The following is a 15,931-nucleotide window of genomic DNA, read 5'->3' on the forward strand; positions in this document are numbered from 1 at the left end:
TTAGAGCGTTTGGATGAGATCTGAAAGGTGTTGAGTTCAAGTCCCAGGCAGTGCCTTAGCAATAGTCTCAGGTAGGAAAGGTTAGCTGTAATTTAATTCAGGGTGATAGTGAACTGATTGCTGAGTAAGATCAAGTGCAAACTCCGTGATAACTGTAGGGAGTGCCACCAGAGGCTGCTGGGTTTTACAGCTCGAAACAAAACAAAACCCCAAAAATATAAACAACCTTATACATCTGTGGTGGGATTTGAACCCAAACTCTGTCTATTCACAAGTCCATTACTTTTCCTCTGTGCTACCAGTATTTTCACACTCACTAAGCTTTGGGGAGTAAACTTATCATTTGATTAAGTAACACAGCTCTCTACAGCAGATATATAAATTCAGAGACATCCCCAAACCTCCAGGGTCCACATGGACACACCTGGTAAGAGTAAGGTGCTTGGAGGAGTACATGCTGAGAGACACTGGTTCAAAACTGGACTACACTTTTTACAATTTAATTGTTTACAACAACCAGAATTAATCCGAGAATAAAGCAGTTTGCAAGTTCACCATCTTCAGTCCTCGTGCATTGACAACCCTCCTGCCAGAGGAATCCTATCACACAGAGTGTCATTCCTCAGTACCCGTCTCACCCAATGCAACAACTGGGAAGGGGCTTCTCATTTCTTGGGCACTGTCCACTGCAACATCTGTCTCTCTCTCACCGGTCCAATTCAGGATCATTTTGAATTTCCAAGTGCTGAGCAGCCTCTCATTGGGTTCTACAAGCCTCTCCATGATAGATGGAGTGAAGCACCATCCTGTGTTTGCTGTGTATATCCACTTAACTAATTCCACCCCCACCGACCCTCATGTCACATTACATCTTCTGTGCCCCCTGCTTGTTACACTTTGCAAATTGAGACATTTGACAAAAATTGCTTCATACAATTTTCTAAATGGCCAGCTTCTCCCTCCTCAACAATCAATTCCAGTGTTTTCCTGTGGCTTCACATCTCCTGCTTTCTTGAACAGAGAAAGTGGCACATTCGACTTGTCAGAATCTGGGGAGTTCTGGAAGCTGATTACTCATGCAGCCAATCTCCAGAGCCACTTCTGCCCATTCTGGGGGGAGCTGCAGATGAAGGAGGGGGATGGGTTTAGGTGGGGAATGCGGTGGAATGATCAGCTAGTGATAGGTGTATACAGATACTGGGTCCGACCTGATTGGTCAATGGGAGGGATGAATCAGTAGCTACCCCCACCCCCAGTCCTGAAGAAGGGTGACTTCTGAAATGTTGACTTCTCCAGCTCCTGCTGCTGCCTGGCTTGCTGTGTTCTTCCAGCCTCCTGCCTGTCTACTCTTTATGTTAGATCCTCTGCTTTCATCCTGAAACTCTCCCACATGCAAACATGATCTCCCTTAGTCTCTTGGAGGTTCAGTCTGGAACCTACACTAACAATCTGGTCAGCAGACTCTACTCAGTTGAAGTGAATTATATTTTGATGGGACATGACAGAGTAGGTGCAGGAAGGCTGTTTTCCCCTGGCAGATCACAGTCTGGGACCAGGGTCACTATCTCCCAAATAGCAACAAGCCATTTGGCACGGAGAGAGGGAGAAACTCTTCACTCAGACAGCTGAATCATGGGAATGGTCTATCCCAGAGAGTTGTGGGAGCTCAGCCATTGACAGAATGATCAACAGGAAACAACACCGGTCAACCCTTGTAAAAACACCAAGGACTAAAGGAGAGAGTACAGGAAACTGCTCTGAGGGATAAGATCAGCCAAGTGTTGGTACAGGGTGCGAATGGTCTTCACCTTTCTCTACCTTCCTGTAAAACAGCTGATGGGTCATATTCCCTTCTCCTTCCACAGACCTCTCTGGGAAATAGGGCTAGTCACTAGAGAAGAAAGTGAAGTCTGCAGATGCTGGAGATCAGAGATGGAAATGTGTTGCTGGAAAAGCGCAGGTCAGGCAGCATCTAGGGAACAGGAGAATCGACGTTTCGGGCATTAGCCCTTCTTCAGGAATGAGGAAAGTTGGTCCAGCAGGCTAAGATAAAAGATAGGGATCTTAGCCTGCTGGACCAACTTTCCTCATTCCTGAAGAAGGGCTAATGCCCGAAACGTTGATTCTCCTGTTCCCTAGATGCTGCCTGACCTGCTGCGCTTTTCCAGCAACACATTTCCATCTCTCGTCACTAGAGAACCAAAATACTGTCATTCTCTCTATCTCTCTACCCACTCAAACCTGAAGCTCAGCTATCAGTGGCTGTCTTCCTTTCTGAACACAAAATCTGCCCAGCAGGGGTCAGGAAAAGAAGAAACAAATCGAAGAAACAAATCCAAGTTATTCTGAAGCCTGTGACATCTCGCGAGACAAGGGAAGTCAGTGCACGGAACATACGACCTTGTCCCCTCCAAGCCGTTAACCATCCTGATGAAAAAATACAATTGTCATTGTTTCACTGTCACTGAGTCAAAAACTACATCACTAACTGCATAGTTTGTCCACCTCCAGTATGTAGACTGTGCTGGTTCAAGAAGGCAGCTCACCCCCCACCTTCTCAAGGGGCAACTAGGGACAGGCAATAAGTGCTGGGCCCAGCCAGCAGTGCACAAGTCCCATGAGGGATTTTATTTAAAAAGGTCTCGTCTTGAAGGATTTAGACTTCCCCTCGTTCTTTTGTGGTTCCAAACCAACAAGTCCCTCCCCTGGAGCACTGTGGGCCTGCAAACGCACACACATTTGCATCAGAACATCAACCGTGCTAACAGCTTGTCGAATGAAATATTGCTGCTATTTTTCAAATCCTTGTTCTAAGCTGGGTGTGAACAAGTTGGTCTGTGTGCAGTGCAGGGACTCGGTAATCTCGTTACAAAACTGGAGACAAATTGATGCTCAAAATCACAAAACTGTACCAAGGACTGGGCAGTTTCACATTTCAGTCTCACTCCAACATACAGCAAATGAAAACACCAAGGCAGCACATTTGTTAGACTCAGTTTAATTCCATCTTTCTTTTTAAAAAATAGCTGAGATGTTTTAAAACTCCGAATGTATGTTAGGTCATGAAATATTGCGACAGAAAAATATATCTATTTCTTACAGTCTGCTTCAAGTTCGGGTTGAACACTGATGGGAAGGCGATGCTGTGTCCTGGGAAGCAGGGTGGTGCTCACAAAAGGGGATTTGCCGGGCGTTAGGAAGAAAGGGATCAAGCACCTGGGAACTGTGGGCATCTTGCAGAAACCTTGTCAGGATGGGTAAGGAGTCAGGGTGTGGAGTGTGTGGGGGGTGCACACTTCCTTGGGCCAGCTGACCTGTGATGCTGAGTCTGTTGGCAGACTGCCTGGAGCTTTGACTCCACAACCTCAGGGAATAAGTTAATACACCACAGCACCCCACCTTTCCCGCTGAACAACAGGATCCTGGCTGATCTGACAGACCGAGAATCTCTCTACCCAGTCTTAAATATACACCACCAGCCAAATTTTCATCAAATCAGAAATATCAACAATTGAAAGGAGAACACAGCAAAAAAAAACCTTTTTTTGTACTCAAGTTGAGGTCATTTTTTGATTACACGGCATTCACTGAGAAATACAGAAGCAGGTATGGGCCATTCGGCCCTTTGGACCAGAGACGGCCAAATGGGTGGAATTTTGGAGCAATTGGATCTGACTGACTGGGAATACGGAGTGCAGTCAGCCATTGTGGAGAATGGGAGTTATCCCTAACCTATTCCAAACCTCCTCCATGGAATTTCATCACATGAACACATGCTTCCTGAATGACAGCACTGTTGTGGCCCTATGCGGTCTCCCTTCCAGATCACCAACTCAGCTCGCAACTCAGAGACTGCCTTCAGTTACAACATCCTGTCCCTGAGGCTCAACATGGTCAGTCAGGTGAGGGGACCAATGGGACACTGCAAAAGCTGCACCTCAGTCATGTGCAGGATTCCCTCTGTTCATTAATGTTACTCTCACACACCTCCCCCACTGCCTCCGTCCACTCCACCCCAGCCTACACAGGGAGGAGGGGCATTCAGTTGGCTGGATGGCTGGTTTCCGATGCAGAGTGACACCAACGGCTCGTTCGATTCCCACCTCGGCTGAAGTTATCATGGAGGTCTCTGATTCTTAATCTACACCTTCCTTCCGGAGGCATCATGATCTCCACCAGTCTCCCCTCTCTCGGAGAGCAGCCCCATGCTAACAGGATGGAGACTTCACCTTGTTTCGAGTGTAGCATCGCTTCTGTGCTGTGACTGAAGAGGATTCTTCCCCCTGCCCCACACCAGGATCACTACCACCACGTACACTTTCACTCCTTGTGTGTCAGGGTTTGAGTATGACATTAGGCATCTGTGAGTGGAGATGTGTTGGAATATTCTGGGACTCCCATTCCCAGTCTGCTCCAGTTCACCGATCCGGCAAAAATGGGAGAGCTCGACAATAGGAGATGCCAACATGGAGGCAAGAGGAGGAGGAATTCTGCTCTCCTGAACCTCAACCTTGACTGGGAAATGCCGAGGGGGGTGGGGACGAACCTGCCAGGGCCCATCAGTGGGGACTGGTCATTTGTGGACAGGACCAACAGGCTGAGAGGGAACAGTGCAAAGCTGGTCTAGCCTCTATGTGACTCCAGGCATCAGGTTCCTGGTTCAACTAGCCTCCCCCCCCACTCCAACCTCTGCAAATGTTCACGGGACAGAACAAAGGGCTGTGGGGTGGATGGGAGAAGAGGAGGATTTGGTTCATTGGCTGGATTTATTGGAGTGTTTCTGAAGATAAAGCATCCCTTCCCAAAGAGCACAGGACAACCCCCATTTAGGAACCTCCACACCCACCCACTCACCCACCTCCCAGCTCCTGACAGCTGACAGTTTGGGAGGTGCCAAGGTCCCACTCCACAGGAGCTTGACAAGTGCATAGTCATGGCATTGTCACCCAATACCAACATCCGAAAGAGTGCCCACATCTAAATGTCTTGTGCCATTTGTTCTACCCGCTGTGCCAGGCTTCAAATCTGTGCCCAGGACTCTGTTAACTCTTGTACTCGCGTCTCCAGAACAGCACGCATGACTGAATACCTGCAGAGACAAACACCATCATGTCTTATTGTCCATCCTCAATGACAGTGTGGCACTCCCTCAGTACTGCCCCAGGGAAGGGGGGGGGGGGGTTCAGCAGTGGGATATAATACAGTTATCAGCGTCAGGGACAGTGTGGCACTCCCTCAGTACCACCCCAGAGAAGGGGGCTTCAGCAGTGGGATATAATACACAGCTATCAGGGATAGTGTGGCACTCCCTCAGTACTGCATTACAATTTCCTGTGTAAACGAGTCATGCTGCTGTTACAAACACATTCAAAGAAGTAACGTCAGGGAGATGTATTACAAATTACTGAGTAATTCTCTCAATTAACCCAATGGTCAGAGCTCTGACCAAAGTTCAAGTCGTCGCGGTTCAGGTGTTAGTTCTCTGACCTGGACTCCCTTCGTGTCCCACTCTTCCCTCGGCCCAACAATTGAAACTCACAAAAAATGTGAAACAGACCGGGACAAGAACTCACTTGCGTGTTAATTTCTTCACCTCTCGATCTTCCTCTTCCTTCAGTTTGACAATGAAACTCTGCAGCACTGGCATTTCAAACTTGATATACTGGGCAACCTGGCCAAAGGAGAGAGAGAAATACCTGAAGCATCAGTTGTCCTGAAGCAAGCCAGTGATTTCACTCTGAAAACACTGGGGACAGAAGCAAGGGAGAGCCATTAGAAACAACTGTTTGGCCCTGCACGAGACACTTATTCCCCTCCTTACTTCCGGCACTTCCAGCTCGGATCCAATAGGGAAGATGGATCCTGTTTTCATCAATCTTAGATGTGTTGGTGTACGCATTTCTGATTAGAATGGAAAATTCCCATATAAACATGTCACATTGTAATGATACCCTCCTGCCTGTGGTGGCATTGCAGCACCTTAGCTATGCCTTTCCTTGCCCATTCTCCTGCCTCCAATTCTCCACTTGATGTCAGTTATTCCCAGTTAACTATAGTATGGTTACAACACCAAAGGAAAGGCTTCAACCCTGAATCTCCAGAACATGACCTGTGTTTAAGGATTAATAGTCTAGCGATAATATTACACAGCCATCATCTCCTCTTATTGGGTCTTAGACATGACTTGTTTCCTTCATCCATCATGAGTCTCCTACAGCCCCTGTCAATTGGTTAAACGGGTGGCACGGTGGCTAACACTGCTGCCTCACAGCGCCAGAGACCTGGGTTCAATTCCCGCCTCAGGCAACTGTCTGTGTGGAGTTTGCACATTCTCCCCGTGTCTGTGAGAGTTTCCTCCCACAGTCCAAAGATATGCAGGTTAGGTAAATTGGCCATGCTAAATTGCCTGTAGTGTTAGGTAAAGGGGTAAATGTAGTGGAATGGATCTGGGTGGGTTGCTTTTCAGCAGGTCGGTGTGGACTTGTTGGGCCGAAGGGCCCGTTTCCACACTGTAAATAATCTAATCTTAAACTGCAGAGGATTCCTAATTGCAAGCAGACTCACCCAGAACCCTTCACAGGCACTGAGATCACTGAGCCAACATGAAACAGTTAGGGGTTTTTTGAAAAGATTTGTAACTCAGGTTGAGGTTCTGGATGTAACTTTGCTCCCTGAGCTGGAGGTTTGTTTTAGACGTGTCGTCACTGTACGAGGTAACATCATCAGTGAGCCTCTGGTGAAGTGCTGGTGTTATGGCTCACTTTCTATTTACATGCCTTGGTCTCTAAAGGTGGGTGACATCATTTCCTGTTCTATATCTCAGAGGGTGGTAAATGGGGTCCAGATCAATGTGCTTATTGATGGAATTCCCAGTGAAATGCCAAGCTTCTGGGAATTCCCGTGTGTGTCTCTGTCTAGCCTGCCCCAAGATGGATGTGTTCTTCCAGTCAAAGTGGTGTCCTTCCTCATCTGTATGTAAGAATACTAGTGGGTCATGTTGTTCTGTGGTTAGTTGATGCTATGAATCCTGATGGCTAGTTTTCTGCCTGTTTGTTCAATGTAGTGTTTGATACAGTTCTTGCACGGTATTTTGTAAATGACATTAGTTTTGCTTGTTGTCTGTATAGGGTCTTTCAAGTTCATTAGCTGCTGTTTTGGTGTGTTCGTGAGTTTATGGGCTACCATGATGCCAAGGGGTCTAAGTAGTCTGGCAGTCATTTCCAAGATGTCTTTCATGTAAGGGAGAGTGGCTCGGGTTTCTGGGTGTCATTTTAAACAGGAACGACTACTATGAGAAAGCGAATGCACTGATTGAAGATGTGGACAGTTACCAACAGGTGGCGATACACCCGACACCACAATGAGAGAACTTAATTACAGCCTAACTCCAAACAACTTCAGAAATCTGGAAAACGAAACAAGACCAACTTCCAGAAAATGAAACCAGATGAATCCAATACACCACACTTCTATGGATTACCCAAACTTCACAAGCCAGGAGCCCTCCTCAGACTCAGTCTCGCAACCTGGAACACCAATGTACAGATTGGCCAAGGAGCTACACCAAAGACTAAAACACTTAGTAAAAGCCTCACTCCACTCCACCCAAGAATTCCTGAAGACCAAAGACACTAAGATAGAAGAGGATGAAATAATGGTCTCCTCTAATGTAACAGCCCTGTTCACACCTGTCAACATCAACCTGGCCAAGGAAACACTGACTACATTATTAGACGACCCAAAGACACATACACCAAACACCAACAACTTCATCAACAAGGACAGTATTGTCAAGCTTGTGGACCTATGCCCTACCACCCACTGCACCTTCAACAACAAAACCTACAAACAAACCAAGGGAACACCCAAGGGATCTCTGATATCTTTGCTGATATCTGTATCTGATTGCTAATGGATGAGGCCAGACCCCTCAAAACATTTTAAGCAGGTAGCCCACACCATAACCTTGCTATTTGTTTATGCTACGTGTACAGTGGATATCCCTCGAGTAAATTCGCTAGTTTTAAACAAACAGAATTTACAAACTTGTGGACTGAAACACAAAGAACAGAAAATAGAATCGCGGATAACTTATCCTGTCCAAGCCCAACATCAAATGATGCTGTTCCGAAAATACTTGCAACAGTCCCAGTCCACACGTCCCTGAGCACAAAGAGTCAAAATGACACAGATAGCTGACAGTTTGTGACATCAGAAGGGAAGAAGGAGACAGAGAAGAGTCCACACCTTTTCCACACACAACTTGAAGCTCTCAACTGAATCTAAAAAAGCTCTAATCTAAACAAAGGCTAGCTACATAGTGAGCTGGCCACTCCCTTTTGATTATTCCAGTTTCTTTTAAGACATCGAAGTCTTAGGCTGGAGGCATTATCTGTTCGGGTAAACAAAAGGGTCCCAATAAACTTTGGAACCTTGGGTCATTGGAACTTCTCTATAAAGAAAAATCAAAGCCATAACAACTAGTATTGTTGCAACGTCACAGTAGGGCAAACAGCCAATGGGGAACTTGAAACCAGCGTCTCCATGAAAACAACCCATACAGACCAAATACTGAACTCCAGAAGCAATCACCCCAACACCCACAAACAAAGCTGCATCAGAACATGATTTCAATGAGCCACCACACACCGCAGCACAGAGCAGAAGAGAAATATCTTTCCAGCGTATTCAAAAAGAACACGTACCCACACAGTCCGCCAATTTCTCAGCAACAAACCCAAACTAGCAGACACAGCACACATAGAAACACTCGGCACATTACCTTACATGAAAGACATCTTGGAAATGACTGCTAAGACTACTCAGACCCCTTGGCATCGTGGTAACCCACAAACCCACCAACAAACTAAATCAGCAGCTAATGAACTTGAAAGACCCTATACAGACAACAAGCAAAACTAATGTCATTTACAAAATACCTTGCAAAAACTGTAACAAACACGACATTGGACAAACAGGCAGACAACTGGCCCCCAGGATACATGAGCATCAACTAGCCACAAAACGACATGACCCTCTCTCACTAGTATCCTTACATACAGATGAGGAAGGACACCACTTTGACTGGGAGGACACATCCATCTTGGGACAGGCTAGACAGAGACACACACGGGAATTCCATCAGTAAACACATTGATTTGGACCCCATTTACCACCCTCTGAGAAATAGAACAGGAAATGATGTCACCCACCCAACGAACCTAAACACAAACAGAAAGTGGGCCATACCACCAAGGCTTCACCAGAGACTCATTGATGATGCTCCCTGGCATGGTGACGACACGTCTGAAACCAAACCTTCCAGCTCAGCCAGCAAACCTCCATTCATCAAACAGTTACTCACATCGTAGGTGACCTCTTCCCCAAGATCCTTCTCCATTAGAAAGATTTTCGCTATGGCTTCACAAGGTCCCTGCAGGATGCGGGCAATCAGAGGATAGTCAGAATCCTTTAACTTGGTCCTTTCTGGGAAGACAGAGAGAGAGTGAGTGACAGAAAGAAAAAGAGAGAGAGAGTCAGACAGACAGACCATAATGAGAGAAAGTGTCTGCCCCTGAGTGAACATGTAGGAGGTGTACAGTGTGCCCCGTTCTCTGTGAGGACATGGTAAACTGAGCAGGAAGTGGCCATTCAGCCCCTCCAGATGGATGGGAGTTAACTGTCAGCCCCACCCCCACATCTCTCACTCCCCTCCCCCCCCGAAATATGAATAGGCTTGAATAACTTTGGCAATGAATCAGGCACAATCCTCGAGGCTCGGAAATTCCAAACAGGAAGATAACTTCTTCTCGACTGGGGGATAATCAGCCCGGCTGGGGGTTGCTGGGTCTGGGTGGGATGCACTTCAGTGGGCCAGTGCAAACTCAATGGGCTGACTGGCCTCCTTCCACACTGCAGGGATTCCATGCTGAATAGCTCTGGACTCAGTATGACTGTGTCATTCCTGTCCTTGAACTCCTGACCAATAAAGCCTAACGTGACATTCACCCCAACTGCTCTCCTCTTGCTGAGATCTCGGAATCTCCCCAAGGCTCTGATGTTTCATTGAGGTTCTGGGTTGCTCCATGTGCTGTGGTGTCTGTGTGTCTCTCTGTGGATGACACACATTCACAGCACCTTGGAGAATGCTTGTGTCCAATGGTGCTCTCTCATCCACTCACTCCATGCTCCTACTGATGATACCCAACCTTCACTCGGGATGCTCTTGACCCTCCTCTTGGCAAATGAATGCCAAGGCAAGGACCCAGTCTGTGCCAGTGTTTTGGGCATGACATTGGATGACAGCCATTGCTGTCTCCTCACTCGACAACTTGGACAAGCTCTCAAGATGGATAAATCTTCATTAGCCACGGACTCACCTCCGCTGGTGTGGACAATATAAAGTGCAAACTCGTCGGAACTGTTCTCGATCTGAAAGAAGAGGAGAAAGTCACATCGCTCAATCCTTCTCTTCGCCTTCCACCCTTCAGAGTTTCATGGTGGGGCTTTGCCAAATGCCCACACTCTGCTGCCCACCGCCACCACCCAGTCTCCTCTCCTCTCTTCCTGCAGGTGCTGGGTAAACTCCATCAGCCCGAGAAACGGGCAGGGAGCAGGGAGGGGGCTTTGGCCAATCATGTTGTGGATGATGCAACGATTGCCGGATCAAACTGGAGACCATGAAGGGTTTCTCTGTCACAAAGCCAGGGCTAACAATGGTGGGCCAGAGGTGGGAGTGCACTTGAAGATGAGAAGCAAGGGAAAGGGACATTTGTTTAAATGGATTTGGCGGGGGACTAGCATGGGCTTCCAGGGATGAAGGAAGTGACTGATCAGGAAAGGATTCCAAATATCAGGAAGAGGTTCCAAGGCTAAAGAGGGGCACCAATGCAGTGCAGCAAGACGTGAGGTGCTGGGTGAAGGGGACTCAGTCTGACGGTACCAGGCAATAACAACAGTAGGGAAGGGGCAATATTACAGGAATGGAGACAGTGAGCAATTCCAGTATCGGTCAGAGCAGGTAACAGCAGGAGGCCATTCAGCCCATCCACTCTGCTTGGACATTCAATTCGTGGCTGACCTGATCACCCACAACTTCCCTTTCCTGCTTGTCCCCCATCGCCCTTCATCCCTCCCTGATTAAAAATCTCTCTGTCTCAGCCTTTAGTGACCCAGCCTCGCCATCCCTCTGCGGGAAAGAATCCCACAGCTTCACTCCCCTCAGACAGAAGAAACTCCTCCTCATCTCTCCCTTTCTGAGATGACACCCTCTGGTCCCAGACTCTCCCACAAGGGGAAACAGTCTCTCCACATCTCCCTGATTCCGTTCCTGACCAATCATCTGTTTTCAATCAAGTCAGTCCTCACTCTTTGTTCCTGTCAGTGAGTCCAGGCCTCCTGTTCAGACATTCCTGATGAAGGGCTTTTGCCCGAAACGTCGATTTTGCTGCTCCTTGGATGCTGTCTGAATTGCTGTGCTCTTCCAGCACCACTGATCCAGAATCTGGTTTCCAGCATCTGCAGTCATTGTTTTTACCTCCTGTTGAGACAGCCTGTCCATCTCTGGGACCAGCCGAGCATACCTTCTCTGGACTGCCTCTAAGGCCAATGTACCTTTCCTCAGATAATGGCGTCTCCTGTGCTAACCCCTATGGCCACTCCAGGCGTTAACAGGATTCCAGCATCAAACTGCTACCTTGCCATCACTGTCTGCTTTAATTAGTTAGCCAATCCTCTACCCATGTTCATATCCAATCCCAGACACCAGGGGCTCTTATCCCATTACGTAATCTGGCATGTTATACCTTGTTGAATGTTCCTTTTTGGAAATCTGATTCACAAGGATGTTGCCAGGGTTGGAGGGTTTGAGCTATCAGGAGAGGCTGAACAGGCTGGGGCTGTTTTCCCTGGAGCATCGGAGGCTGAGGGGTGACCTTATCAAGGTCTTATAAAATCATGAGGGGCATGGCGAGAGTAAACAGAGATGATCTTTTCCCTGGGGTGGGGGAGTCCAGAACTAGAGGGCATAGGTTTTGGGTGAAAGAGGAACGATATAAAAGAGACCTAATGGGCAACTTTTTCATGCTGGGGATGGTACGTGGATGGAATGAGCTGCCAGAGGATGTGGTGCAGGCTGGTACAAAGACAACATTTAAAAGGCATCTGAATAGGAAGTGTTTGGAGGGATATGGGCCACGTGCTGACAAAGGGGACAAGATTAATTGAGGATATCTGGTCAGCAGGGACGGGTTGGATCAAAGGGTCTGTTTCTGTGCTGTACATCTTTCTGAGTGTATGACATCCAGTTTTTCCCCTTCACCTGCTTGTTGACACCTCCAACAGCTGGAATACATTGCTCAGGCGTTTCTTTCTCCTCCATGAGACCACGCTGACTCTGCCTGAGCCTCCTCCCTATCTGGGAATGTGGCACACTTTCATGTTCTCTGATGGACTCAGAGATTTTCCCCAGGAACAGACCTGGGAGTGGAGTGAACCGGGTACTGTCTGAGAGAAGCTGCTGAGGATTCCCAAAAGCAGGAAAAGACCTGGTCATAGGCCACAGCTTCAGTCAGGTCCCACAGCAGCTCATAACCAGGTCCATAAAGGACAAAACGATGGTGTGTTTGGAACAAATCACCCTTCATCCTCCTCCCACCCCCCCCAACACCCCACCCCCACCCTCACCCCCCCCAGCACTGTCAGGGTGCAGCACCCCCTCCTTCACCCAGCCCCGTACCCAGCCCATGGAACCACTGACCTTAAACTTGTTCAGAAGCAAGTTGAGAACCTGCAGAGAGCTCATGGTGCTGTTGACACGAACATTAGTCACGGAACCGAACGCTGGTGTGAAGACAGATGTCTGCGGGAAAGGAAGAGAGTGTTTCACTCCAGACGGTTCAGTCTGACCACGGTGAGGGGAGAGGAGGTGAGGGGAGGGAAGTGATGCACAATGGAACACCAGCTCTCACACAGACAAAGAGCAAGGAGCACGGAGAAATACACAAGGTGAGGCCAGCAAACTGCCTGACACACACGCCCCACTTCTCCCTCCCTCTCTCCCACTCAGCATCTCCAGCACACTCTCTGTTCTCAGCTCCCATCTCCAACATCCACTGGGCTGGCATTGTGAAGGACGGGCACATGCCTTTGCCAGCAGGGACGGACACACACGCTCAGTGTCTGGGACAGTGACTGGGAGCAGGAACCCAGCAGGGACTGCCTTTAACGGTGACCCCTGCTCTCTGAAACTGCGGCCCGATGGAGCTGAGATCCCAGCACTGAGCTGGAGTGTACCGGCTCCACCTGAACAGATTCCTCACTCCACAGGAAATCAGAGAGACAGGGTTCGCCACCCCACAGTCCCTGCGGTTATAGATCAATGCAGGACCTCAGGTTCCCCTTCCCCACAGTCCCTGTGGTTATAGATCAATGCGGGACCTCGGGTTCCCCAGCCCACAGACCTGGGAGTGCTATGCCCTTGCTGGGAGCAGTGTGAAGGGAGTGGATGGGGCAGGGTGTATCTCTGCCCACTCCTGTGACCATGTGTGGGCAGTAACTTGCAGCAGTGGGTACCTGACCGAACAGGCAGCCACCAGGTGGAACCCGGAGTTGGAGAGTTGAGGGGCAGTGCAGCCATTGCTGCAGCTCCATCATTGAGACAGCCAGACAGTGATGGGCAAAAGGCAGGTCGAGGCAGCAGACAGAGTCTCAGTCACCTGTCTGATTCATCCACACAAGCTATAGCTCTCATGCGCTGCAGGCTGCACCACGCACCATAGCTACTGCTCTCACCTCCTCGCTCCAAGCTGACAGGACAGCTGGTGATACAGAGCCCCTGCCTCTCCCTCAGGGATAGGAGCTGCTGTCTGAGTGGCTGTTTACCTTGTGGTTGTAGAAGTGACCGTTGATGGAGAAGCGTTGGCGGCGGATCCTGCGCTTGTCGCTGGGCGAGCGGAGGTTGGCACGGCGAACGATCAGTGCCCCCGCGTCACTCTTGGTCCTCATCAGCTGGGAGCTGGCAGCCTCTCCCTGGGAATCTGCTAACACAGGGGGGCACAGCACACAGTCACTGCCCCACTCTTCACCCCCCCACCGACACCCGCTTCAGGCTGGCACGCAATACTCTGACTTTCACCCACCCCCCTTCACCAGAGGCATGGAGACAGAGAGAGAGAGACAGGAGAAAGAGAGAGACAGGAGAGAGAGAGAGAGAGATGTTCCATCCCACCAACACACGCAGGGCAGGGGATGAAAGCACTATGCCAGCCTGGCAAGGCAGCAGGGAGAGGCCCGGACCCATCCCTGCCATAGATGGGAGGTCACTTTCCCCAGTCGCTCTATCCTCACACCTTGTTCATGCTAACAAGCACGGCCCCAGAGCTGTTCCGACCAGGACAATCGGATCCAAATCCTCAAAATCAGAGTCACGCCCTCTTTGTAACAATCCATCTTGGACATGGCAGGGGGGTGGGGGGGCAAGGGTTAGCCATCAGGAACTGCCCTTTAGCTGAGTGCCTGGCTCACATCATTGCAGAGGGCAGGTACATTGCTGTGGGTCTGGAGTCACACGTCGGCCAGACCAGGTCAAGGAGGGCTGTTTCCTTCCCTGCATGACCAGACTGGGACCCCATCTGCCATGGAGTGTCTGGGTCCCACAGAGGCCTGGGATAACTAACAGAGTGCCATCACCCCAGTGTCAACACCTCCCAGCGCCAGGCGGAGCAGTGAGGAACATTCCCCACAAGGCAGGAGGCTCAGACGGCCCTCCGACCAAGACAAACTCAATTCCTCATTTTCCATCTGAGAGGAAGAGATGGAGGTGGAAAAGAGGGGGGAAAAGGCAGAGGCAGCACATCCAACTGGCCAGCATTGCAACCTCCGAGGGGCCGAATGGCCTCTATCGCAGGTGGAAAAGGATTGGGCAGCAGCACCATTGGACGGATGATGGTCTTACCGTTGTCAGTGCGTGGGCCAGGCTCCTTCTCCTCAGACAGACTCTCGGCATCGTCCACTTTCACATCTGGGATGAGAAACGTGGTCTTAGGGAGCCTGAGGGAACAGACAGAGAGAGTGACAGAGACGTGGGGGGGAGGGAGTCACTGGAATGCGGGGGAGGGAGAGATGGGGTCGCCGGGGGGAGAAGGGAGCAGAGCTTCAACCTGGCCCATAGGGAAAGAACCATTCAATCTGATTTGGAATTGATTTGGAATTGGAATTGATTTGGAATTGGAATTGAATTGGAATTGAATGTCACGTGTACAGAGGCACAGTGAAAAGCTTTGTCTTGCGAGCAATACAGGCAGATCACAGAGTTAAGTAGCATAGGTAAGTTAATAATAGGTAAACAGCAGCAAACACAAAAACACAGGTACAGGTGAGTGTTAAGAGTTTGAGAGTCCATTCAGTATTCTGAATTCGAATTCAAATTCCAATCATCCTGCCATCATTCCCCCCCTCCCCCTCCCCCTGTTCACCTCCCCATTCCCCCCAGCCCATCCCGGGCCCTGGACCAGGGGTGGTGCCAGAGTGGTGGAGGGGTGATACAGAGGGGCAGTCCCCAGGGTAGAGGGAGGCGGGCTGTGTCCTTACCTCTCAGGTTGGAGGCTGCAGCCAGAGTGCCAGGAGGTGGAGGACGGAGGGGGTCGGAGTCGCTCGTTATCATCCTGCATCTGTAATCGGATCGGACGCCGCAAACCCCAGGAAATGTTCAGCAGCCCTTCGATGATCAACTCACTCTCCTCCTGCAGGGAGGGAGCGGGGGGGGGGGGAGAGAGAGAGAGAGGGGGACAGGTTGTGGTGAAGGGGGGATGGTGGTTAGAATAAAACCCAGTGAGAGAACAAGACAAAGAGAATGAAAGTCAGAAAGCAGAATAAACAAATACCTGATAGGGGGGGAGACAGAACGACAGGGAGGGAGAGAGAAAAGGACAGA

General features: G+C 49.5%; 1 protein-coding gene across 1 annotated transcript; it reads right to left on the minus strand.

Moving 5' to 3' along the window:
* Positions 1 to 3,068: 3,068 nt before the first annotated feature.
* Positions 3,069 to 15,758, minus strand: rassf2a (Ras association domain family member 2a; the record flags this gene model as incomplete). The annotated part of the gene is made up of 8 exons (XM_043681113.1): positions 3,069 to 5,089; positions 5,574 to 5,671; positions 9,365 to 9,486; positions 10,380 to 10,431; positions 12,758 to 12,859; positions 13,882 to 14,039; positions 14,954 to 15,048; positions 15,589 to 15,758. Coding segments are annotated over 8 exons (867 nt in total), but the record flags the coding sequence as incomplete, so codon positions are not given.
* Positions 15,759 to 15,931: the final 173 nt, after the last annotated feature.

The sequence above is a fragment of the Chiloscyllium plagiosum genome, chromosome 42 (assembly GCF_004010195.1).
Source record: "Chiloscyllium plagiosum isolate BGI_BamShark_2017 chromosome 42, ASM401019v2, whole genome shotgun sequence".
NCBI lineage: Eukaryota > Metazoa > Chordata > Chondrichthyes > Orectolobiformes > Hemiscylliidae > Chiloscyllium > Chiloscyllium plagiosum.